A 10,910-nucleotide genomic window follows, 5' to 3' on the forward strand; every position below is an offset into this window, starting at 1 on the left:
GGCCCCGCTCAGTCGCCAGTCTCGGCCCCGGGGCCCCCAGCCCTTCGCCCCCTCCCTTTGGCCACCTCGGCTGTCGGCCCCCGGCTCCCTAGACCCCACCCGGCCTCCCTCCCTCCCTCCGCCACTCCAGCCGCCCGCTCCGGCCCCGTCGCCCCTTCGGCTCCCCTCCCCCCGGCCCGCGCGGTCACCTCCTCCCTAGCCCCCACCCGGCCGGGCCTCCGAGGCCCCGATTGGCCCCTGCCCGCCCCGCCGGCCCGGCCAGCCCTCCTCCGGGGTCGTGGCGGGGGAGGGGCCGCGCGCCGGCCCGCGTGCGTGGCAGCTCGGCCCGCTCGGTCTCCGGCCTTCCTCCCCGGGAGGCGGGGTCGGCGCCGCGGCGGCGGCGGCGGCGGCGGAGCCAGGCCCCCTCCTCCTTCCTCCCTCGCCCGGCCTCCTTCCTCGCCGCCCGCCCGCCCGCGCTCTCGGCCGCTCCGACGCCAGCAGCGCCCGCGTGCCGCTCGCCCAGCCCCGGGGGAGCCCGAGGAAGTTTCCCGGCCGCGCGTCCCGCTCGCTCGCCCCGCAGCCCGCGGCCTCCCCGCCGCCGCGCCCGCCATGCCCTCGGCCAAACAAAGGGGCTCCAAGGGCGGCCACGGCGCCGCGAGCCCCTCGGAGAAGGGCGCCCACCCGTCGGGCGGCGCGGATGACGTGGCGAAGAAGCCGCCGCCGGCGCCGCAGCAGCCGCCGCCGCCCGCGCCGCACCCGCAGCAGCACCCGGCGCCGCAGCCGCAGAACCAGGCGCACGGCAAGGGCGGCCACCGCGGCGGCAAGTCCTCCGCCGCCGCCGCCGCCTCGTCCTCGGCGTCCTGCTCGCGCAGGCTCGGCCGGGCGCTCAACTTTCTCTTCTACCTCGCGTTCGTGGCCGCGGCCGCCTTCTCGGGCTGGTGTGTGCACCACGTCCTGGAGGAGGTGCAGCAGGTCCGGCGCAGCCACCAGGACTTCTCCCGGCAGCGGGAGGAGCTGGGTCAGGGCTTGCAGGGCGTCGAGCAGAAGGTGGGTACCCCGGCCCCGCAGCACGGCCGGGCCGGAGCCGGCCCCCCACCCGGCCCCCTGGTTCCCAGGCGCCCCCAGACCCTCTTTGTTAATGGCTGCGGAGGCATCGGCCCCGAGGGGTGGGCCGCCGCGAGGGTGGGCCCAGGCCTGTCACAGGACGTTAGCGGTGGCCGGTAAGGAAGCAGGCAGGCTCGGCGGAGCCCGTCCTCGTGGGATTGGGACCCGCTGAATGGGCAGAGCTGTCCAGGAGGAGGTTGGAAGGGAAGCCAGCGCATCCCTGGAAGCCTCCGGCAAGGCCGCAAGTGCCCCAGCTCTCCCCGTGGGAGACATCTGAGCCCGTTTTTAATAGACCCGGGGCCTGGGGAAGCGAAACCTAGTAGTCGTGCTCATTGGTGAAGTTCAAATGAAATATTACGTATCTTTAGGCCCCCATGCCCGTTTTTGGACCATGGACCCACGTGGGCCTTTGAAACAGCACACTTCAGCTTTAGAGGACAGGAGAGGCCAAGAAGATGAATAATACCACTTATATGGTGTTTAAGGCTTGCTTACTTGTCATCTGATGCTCAGCAACCCTGGGAGGGGTGGGGGACTGGCAGTTTTGACTCCGCTTTTCAGACCAGAAAACCGAGGGTTAGAGAGAGGTGAATCGACCCCATCTGGTGAGTGGCAGACTGCATGAGAATGTGTAGTCCACTGCCCAGTTCACGGTCCGCAGGGGCCTATTTCAGGTGTGTGGATGGACCCAACTTGTAACATTTTAACACAGAGTTGCTTAGCTTCCACCCTTCTGTGTTTTTCCACATCAAGTGCAGCTCCCTCAAATCTCATTCCTCCTCCTCCATCCTTCTCTAATGTCATTGCTCAATGAACACTGGTTGCCTGATTGAAACAAATAATCCCGCCACCACTTATGAGCCTAGAACTGCTGCCTCCTTTTCCCAGCATGCTGCCCCCTGCCAAGTTTCTCTCTACTTTTGTAGAGCATGCAGGACTAGGAATTTCCCCCTAACAGGCAGAGCAACTGGAATGAGTCAGCCTGCTCAGTGCTGCAGGCCACAGGAGGTGGCTCTTTGAATTAAGTGAGGCAGTGCTGCTTTGCCTATCCTGAATGTTAAATCATTCTTAAAAAATAGACATACTGCTGGATGGCTCCCCTGTTCCTCCCTATCACCCACCCACTTACTAATCAATCATAATATTTATCGAAGTGTGGTTGTCATATGGCTTCACGTAGGCCCTGTGGAGGGTATGAAGCAGAAGAGACACACATCACATTTGTGATCCTGCATATAAGTAGGTTTCTATCAGGGGAAACTGAGGAACTGTCCAGAAGAGAGGGTGTGGAGTTTGCCTAGGCCTGTACTCTGGTGGTCAGGGTAGGGCCAGTTGAGATCTAGGTGGTGATCCATAACTGTTGAGAGAAGACATGAAGAACACATAGGCAGAGGATAATCTTGAGCATGTTTGAGGGATAGCAGGTGGCTACCCTGCCTCTAATAGAGTAATGGGAAGTTGTGAGAGGGGTTATTGAAATTGAGGCCCAAGTTGAGGAGGTCATGAATGTAGGTTGAAGAAACTGGGCTTTATTCTCTTCACTTCCTCCCGATCCCTCTCATTCCCTCCTTTCTGGTTCCTACCCCTTCTCCATCACAGCTGTGTACAGAACATTGCCTTTCTGGGGCTCAGTTTTCCCATCTACACAGTGAGAGGGGGCCCACCTAGATTTTTAAGAATGTACCCATCTGTAAAACATTGAAATAGTGATCACTAGATAGTGACCTTTCTTTTATTTAGTAGTATAAATGAAGCTATTATTTAATGCATCCTATTTATTTTGCACTCATCTCTTTCACAACAATCCCCAAGGGATAAGTATAGCTGACCCTTGAACAAAGGTTTGAACTGCACAGGTCCACTTATATGTGTTTTTTTTTTTTTTTTTTTTTAATACATATAGTACTGTAAATGTATTTTTCTTAAGATTTTCTTAATGACATTTTGTTTTCTCTAGATTACCTTATTGTGAGAATATAGTATGTACATATATATGTGTGTGTATAAAACATGCAAAATACATGTTAATTGATTATGTTATATGTTATTGGTAAAGCTTCTGGTCAACAGGCTATTAGTAGTTAGGTACCAGGGAGTCAAAAGGTATATGTGGATTTTTTACTGCAAGGGAATGGTTCAGGGGTCAGCTGTGTCCCCATTTTGCAGATGAGAAGAGTGAGACACAAAGAGGCCAGGTAACTTTGCACAGTTACACAGCTAGTAAGTGACGAGGCTAGGATTCAAACCACAGTTATCTCCTAGAACACTCTTAACCACTCATCGGTTCATTTTGTTATCTTTCCTTACACCTTGCCTGGTACGTAGTAGTGCTCAATTTATGCTTATGCCATTGACTTGGAACTGAGAACATGCCCAGAGCAGTATTAGGATTTGCGACAGTGTTGTAGTCACGTCTGTGTGCACCTCTGGGTAGACCGTAAATAAGTTATTTTGCATTGAGAAGTGAGGACTAATGGGTCCCCTGACAACCTACGTTTGAACCCAGCTGAGTCTGGAGCTCTTGTTACTAGTTCAGGGTCACACACGGACCCTAAGTGGTGGAGCTGAAGGTCCTGGGTTGCTCTGGCAGATCCAGGTGGCCTAAAGTGATTGTCAGAGTTGGCTTAGGCCTAGTGGGGGCAGTTTAATGAGACCACTTGTTATTTGTAGAAGAATGAGTTCTCTGGTCGTATTTCTTTGCTTTCCTCTTTGGCTCTGGACCAGGAATCAGGGCTTCTGGTTTAGGCAGCATCTCCAGGCACTAGGTGCACTGAGCCCACCTCTGCCCGAGTATATTGCCTAGAGGCTAAGAGCTCAGGTTCTGAAGTCACACATTCTGGGATTTTGATTCTCAGCTCTACCACTGTTCAGGCTCCTCACTTGTAAAATGAAGACCAATGGGAGCCACCAACTCATGATTATGAGGATGTGATGAGATAATGTCTCTGAAGTACTTTGCATAATTATTGTACATACACAGTGAGTGCTTTGTTGAATGACAGTCACCGCTGTCCCCTTCCCCAGGCTGTGAACTACTGGAGGGCAGGGATCCTGTATGAGCTGTTATTTTATCTCTGACAGAGTAATGGGAAGTTGCTCAGCAACCACCAGTTAATGGTACCCTACATATATTGGGGGAACAGGTGCATTAATAGGGGGGCTCTTTCTGTGTTCTTTTCATAGTGTTGGGGGTTTGTTTGGTTTCATTCATAATTTCTGATCTAGTCCCCCTTCCCAGCCATTTATGAAGAGCCAGCCCAGGGTATGGGTGACAGTCTTGGATTAGAGAGGAAATGGACCAGCTCAGTCTTCATTAGGCTTTGCCCTCTGTTAATTCATTTATTCCCTGATTCATTCAGAAAACACTGGTGAACGCCTGCCATGTTGCAGGTCCTGTGCTCACCTGCTCACGCCTCTATTCTGAGTGCTGTGCTTAGAACAGGCGAGTTCTGTGATTACATAACCTAGTTTTAGAGGTGAGCGCTCTCTCCAGTGTCCTTTATGATTCAGGTTATATTTGGTTGGGCAGGGAAATTGTTTAATATCCGAGAGTCCCTGAGAACCTTAGTCTAATTTGTCTTCAAATCACAGACTGGTGGAAGCCAGAAGGGACTTTAGAAACCTGTTTGTTAACAGACAAGGAGCTTGGGACTTGGGAATCGAGTGTGACTTATTTGTGCTCACAGAGCTGGTTATTGGTGGGGCTGGAACTAGAGCCCAGGTGTCCCGTTCCCATTTCTGTAGTGTTTTCCCTGTGGCATTGGGCTAAGGATGGTCTAGGAATCTCCAGACTTCTGAGCTACTTCAAAAGAGAGATGAAACAATAATGAGGATGATAGTTATCATTTATTGATCATTCACTGTGTTAGGCACAATTTTAGCACTTTACATAGATTAACTCAATCTTCACAAGACCATCCTGAGTCGAGTATTATTTTTGTTTCTATCCTGCAGCCGAGAAAATCAAGGCACAGATAGGTTAAGTAACTTGCCCACCAGCCCGCGGCTAGGAAGTGTCCAAGCTAGGCTATGAACATTGGCAGTCGGGCTCCAGAGCCCACACTATTTTACTTTTTAACTTTTTATCATGGAAATGTTGAAATACAAACAAAAGAAGAGATCAATATAATGAATCCCAGTTTCAGGAATTATCCTTTTTTTCTCGTTTCATTCCATCACCACCTCACCCCTCCTCTCTTTGTGATCGGAGTGAGAGCAGTTTGAGGCTGGAGCACTCTACTCCCTGCCCTGTTGGGTGCCCACCTGGTTTCACTTGTTCTCCAGATGTTCTCAGTCTTCTGAATGGCCACAGCAGGGCAGAGGCTGGCCGGTCCTTACCCAGAAGGTTCAGCAGCACGAGTGGGTGCAGGGCTTCGGAAAATGTGGGCAGTGGTTCCAGGCCTCTGAGGGGCCTGTGGTGCCCTGGCAGACCCAGTGGACAGCGAACTGGGAACTGATTTTAAAATTAATCACGGACTGAGACCTCAGGTCACTGAAAGAATTTATTTCTTGCAGATAAGAGTGTCTTTCCTTCCCTCTCTTTGCCTTGTTTCTTTCGACAAAACAGTATATTATACATAGCAAAGTTAACAATAATTCTTGATTATGTTCTAATACTTAGCTCATAATGAGATTTCGATTCTCTCAAAAATAACATTTGGTTTGTTTGAATCAGGATCCATTTAAGTCCACACATTATATTTGATTGATAAATCTTAAATTTCTTTTTTTTTTTTTTTTTTATCCTCACCCGAGGACATTTTTCCATTTTTTGCACAGATAGAGTGGGAGGGAGAGAGAGGAAGAGAGAGAGAGAGAGAGAGAGAGAAACATCGACGTGAAAGGGACACATCGAGTGGCTGCCACCCGCACGACCAACCAGGGCCGGGGACAAACTGCAACTGAGGTACATGCCCTTAGTGGGAACCGAACCCGGGTCTCTCCGGACCGCAGGCCGATGCTCTAACTGCTGAGCCAAACCGGCCAGGGCTTAAATTTCTTTTAATCTGTAATAGTCTCCTATCTTTCTCTCTTTCAAATTCAATTTAAAATGCCATTTACTACTGAAGATGCTGGTTATTTGTCCTATAGAATTTTTCACTTTGGATTTGGCTGATTGCTTCCTCCTGGCATGTTTCTCTCTTGTATGTTTTTTTTGTGAATTGGGGATTAGAGCTAGAGACTTGATAGATTCAGGTTCTTTTTTTTGTGTGTGTGTGCGCAAGAAAACATTCTAGGTGGCCCTGTGCACTACATTAGGATAAAGCCCGGCCCATTAATCATCATCTATCAACCTCTCAGTACATTAAACCAGCTCCCTGGGGTAGTTCCCAGGTCAGACCTTGTTTAGGGTAGAATTTATTTAAAATGAATGTGTAATGGCCAGTGGGATCATGATGTATTCATTAAGTCAAAATGCTAAGGGATCTTCTGGTCTACCATGCCCATTTTGCAGGTAAGGACAATGACTTGTTCAGGGCCACACAGCTGAAAGTGGTGAGCAGAGACCCGGGTATTTGTCTCTTGCCTCCCAGCCTAGTGTCTGCCATGTGCCTCAGTTTTTTTCCTCTGAAAACTTGTGAGACTCTTTCACTTGCAGACTCTAGAAACTCAGTTCAAAGTGTCTCAAGGAGGAGTGGAGGGAGAGATGCCTTCAGGTGTAGCTGTATCCAGGGATTCCAGTTGTGTTTCAGACCTTGATCTTGTTATCTTGTTTCTCAGTTGTGCTTCCCTCTGTGCTGGCTCGATTCTTAGACCTGTGCTCTTCATGTGCTAGTCTGAGCAGCTCAGATCCAGCTTCCTTCATTCTGTAGCTAGCAATCCCCAGTAGAAAGAGCGGTTTTCTTTCCAATAGATTTAACAGAAGTTCTGGAATCGACTTGGCCTGCTTTCGGCCACATGTCCATCTCTGGGCTAACCCCTGAGGCTCCAGTTTTGGGGGGCAAGGTGGATGGAGAGTGCTGATTAGTCAGGCCTGCGTTACAAACCATCCCTGGAGCACTTGGAGGGGGCCCTCAGGTTGGTCCCCCAAACCACATGGATTGTATGGGGAAGGATGGTTCTCCAGAGAAAAACTGTGCCATTCTAGAATAGAAGGGACCTGGATACTGGGCAGGCAGAAAGAAATAGAGTTGTGTTGCATAACGCTCATCAGCTCTTCTTAGCAATTAACATCTGGACTTTGGTTACAGGTGCAGTCTCTGCAAGCCACATTTGGGACTTTTGAGTCCATCTTGAGAAACTTCCAACATAAACAAGATCTCACAGAGAAAGTCGTGAAGCAAGGGGAGAGTGAGATCAACCGGGTCAGCGAAGTTCTGCAAAAGCTCCAGAACGAGATTCTCAAAGACCTCTCAGATGGGATCCACGTGGTGAAGGATGCCCGGGAGCGGGACTTCACGTCCCTCGAGAACACGGTGGAGGAGAGGCTGACGGAGCTCACCAAGTCCATCAACGACAACATTGCCATCTTCACTGAGGTCCAGAAGAGGAGCCAGAAGGAAATAAATGATGTGAAGGCCAAGGTTGCCTCCCTGGAAGACTCCGAGGGGTACAAGCAGGATCTGAAAGCCTTGAAGGAAGTTGTGAAGGAAGTGCAAGCCTCCGTGAAGTCCAGAGAAAAGGACATGGAGGCCCTGAGAAGCACCCTCCAGACCATGGAGTCCGATGTCTACACCGAGGTCAAAGAGCTGGTGAGCCTCAAGCAGGAGCAGCAGAGGTTCAAGGAGGCCGCCGACTCGGAGCACCTCACGTTGCAGGCCCTCACGGAGAAGATCCTCCAGTCGGAGGAGGCCACGTCCCGCCTCCCCGAGGAGATCCGGAGGCTCGGGGAGGAGCTGCGCCAGCTGAAGGCCCAGTCCCTCCGGCCGGAAGAAGACGGGGTTTTCCGAAACTCCGACGCCCTCGCATCACTCCAGAAGGAGAGTCAGGGCTTGGACTCCCGGCTGCAGACCGTGGAGGAGGGCGTGCAGGCTGTGCAGAAGGCCTCTGCGCGCCAGAGCGCAGGCCTGGAGGCCCTGCTGGCGAAGAGCGAGGAGTGTGAGCAGCGCCTGGCCGCCCTGCAGACGCTGCTGGACGGCCTGGGCTCCTCGCCCGACGAGGCGGACAAGGGCGGCCTGGCCAGCACCGTGAGGAGCCTGGGCGAGGCCCAGCTCTCACTCTACAGCGACGTGGAGGAGCTGAAGAGAAGCGTGGGCGAGCTCCCCAGCGCTGTGGACACGCTCCAGAAGGTTCAAGAGCAGGTGCACACGCTGCTGGGTCAGGACCCGGCCGCGGCGGCCCGCGTGCCTCCTGAGGACCTCCTGGACAGACTTGCTTCTCTAGACCACCTCACCTCCTCAGTCAGCCAAGTGGAGTCGGACTTGAAGATGCTCAGGACTGCCGTGGACAGTTTGGTGGCATACTCGGTGAAAATAGAAACCAATGAGAACAACCTGGAATCAGCCAAGGGTTTGCTCGATGACCTGAGAAATGACCTGGATAGGTTGTTTGTGCAAGTTGAAAAAATTCATGAAAAAGTCTAAATGAATTGTGTTTGCAGGGTGCGGATTGAAAGTCCAGTTTCTCATGACAAAAAAAAAAAAAAAAAAAAGTGTTGTTTTCTCCCTTGCGCCCCTCCTCCCCCCACGCTCTCATCCCCCCTTAAAGAGCAGTGGACACCATTGGAACACCACAGCATTTTGTACTTCTGCGCCTGGTTAATTTATTTACGATGATTACCACACACCACTGGTTTCACGAGTGATCTGCTCCGGCTCTTGGTGCCCTGCAGGCCCGGCGCCTGTGAATCTGGTCACAGGGACGCCTGGTGTCAGGATGGCGGTGGCTTCACCCGAGGATTAACGAAGCAGATTAACCTCAGAAAAGCCTCCCTGGCTGGCAGATTTCAAGTGAAAAGAGTGGGGGGAGGGGGCATTTTTCTCTCTAATTGTCTTTAAGGAAAATTCTTCCTACTTTTTTTTTTATATTTCCGGCTGAAGTTTTCAGATGTCACGTTTTTGTCTTCCACTTTCAACTGGTTAAAACTCATAAACGTCAGCTCTGAATCGGGAGGGGGAAGCCCCTAGTTTTTTTAGTTGAAAAGAAGCAGCTGCTGGACTGTGGCCTCCTGTGGTGTGGGTGTCTCTTCCCGAATCATCTCCTGGTCTCGCAGGTAGCTATGCAAAGAACCGAGCCGGTTCTGAATGTGAAGGCACAACACCCCACAGAGTCCCCTGTGGCCGACCTGTGTCACCTCTCAGTTGGGTCCCCAAATAATGCGAAGGTTTATAATCCCTGAAAGGGGCATCCCTGGATCCTCTTGGGAAATGTGTTCTGGGGGCCGGCCGGAGGCCTGGGCTGTCTCCCCGGGCACAGAGGCCAAGTGTTCTGCGATGCCCATGAAGAGGTCTGCGCGCGAGGGGCACGTGCATTTTCTGTAGTTGTTGGCTGTGTCCCCCCCCTCGAGCTGTACCATTCCTTATTGGCTGTCTTGCCTTTCAAAAAAGGAAAAAAGAAAAAAAAAAAAAGAAAAGAAAAAGATAAAAAAAGGTTTGTTTAGTTTACTGTGAAATGAACTGTATGGCTTATTTACAGTATTTTTAATTCTTAATAAACACTTGAGCTTTGTTATGATTTTTCTAGAGTGGTTGCTTTCTGAGGACTGAGTAATTATGATGTATTTTACTAATGTGCAATGTTGAGGGTTAGAAAGTAGGTAAGTGTTCAGTTTTCAGATTCTTTGTCAATTCTGAAACCAAGATGGCCTCACTCTGGGGCCTGGGGACATACTTTTGATCGACTCTTAGCAGGTCTGCAGGTAAGTCATTGCTTGACTCCAGCTCTTGTTAGCTACAGCAGAGGGCCTCAACCCTGACCACCTATTTGAATCTCCTGGGAGCTTGAATAAATGCCTGGGCCTGCCCTCAAGGGTTTGGGGTGAAGTGGGCATGAAGAAGGCTAGCGCTAGGATTTGCAAGGCACCCCAGATGATTCCGATGTGAGCCAGGTTTGAGAACCACTGTCTCAGACCGTCTTAGCAACCTTCGGCCCTAGTACAGACCGACGTAGGCATGTTTCCTTTACTTCTACCTGCTAGTTAATAAAGGGATGTTTACTGAGTACCTGTGTGCCAGCATTGTGCTGAGCAGTTCACAGGCCTCTTCCTCTGAATATTTCCGGGAGGCAGGCATTATCATCTTCCATTTTACAAAGGGCCAGCGGGCTGAGAAGCATCGAGAAAGATCATCAGCTAGGAAATGGCAGGGCTAAGATTTAAACCCAGTCCCTCTTCACGTGACAGCATCCTTCACCTTCTAGCAGCAGTGCAGGGTCATGTTGACCTGTGCGCAGCTGCTGTTCCGTTTCAGAGCCTGAGGCAGGAGAAGCTCTTTTCTCTCCCACCCGGGGAGCAGAGGGGGGCCAGGACCTGAGTGCGTATGCAGCTTTGTGCCCTCCTTTCTGGCCAGAGGGCCCCTCATCTCTGAACTTCCTCCATCAATCATTCCGGGTCCCTGAGGCATTATCTCTAAGGCCTCACGACTCTGAGCATGATGTTCCCAAAGCAGTTTGCAAATCAAGAAGGCTCTTGACAGGTGTTACAAATCGCGTGTATTTTGATTTTAAAGCCTGAGAGTCGATCTATATGCTATAATAACCGGTGTAGCTTTTATTTGGGGAGGGGTTGAGCAACACGAGCTCCTGCACGTGGAGAAAGTTAAATTCGTTGTTTTCTCAGGTTGGTGGGTTGCATCAGCACATTTTGCCCCTTCCGTCATTTCTGCAGTCTAGAATCTCAGACTGCGGAGTAGTTTCATAGATTGTTATTTACTACAGTAGAAAACATCCAC

At 51.3% G+C, this 10,910-nt stretch overlaps 1 protein-coding gene across 1 annotated transcript; it reads left to right on the forward strand.

Annotated features, from left to right (window-relative positions):
* Window positions 1-588: 588 nt before the first annotated feature.
* On the forward strand, window positions 589-9,588 carry CKAP4 (cytoskeleton associated protein 4). Its single transcript, XM_036253157.1, has 2 exons — window positions 589-1,026; window positions 7,275-9,588. Exons 1-2 carry the CDS (start codon window positions 589-591, stop codon window positions 8,604-8,606), a joined length of 1,770 nt encoding a protein of 589 aa, XP_036109050.1. The 3' UTR covers window positions 8,607-9,588.
* The last annotated feature ends 1,322 nt before the right edge of the window (window positions 9,589-10,910 follow it).

This window comes from Molossus molossus, unplaced genomic scaffold (assembly GCF_014108415.1).
Source record: "Molossus molossus isolate mMolMol1 unplaced genomic scaffold, mMolMol1.p scaffold_m16_p_10, whole genome shotgun sequence".
NCBI classification, from domain to species: Eukaryota; Metazoa; Chordata; class Mammalia; order Chiroptera; family Molossidae; genus Molossus; species Molossus molossus.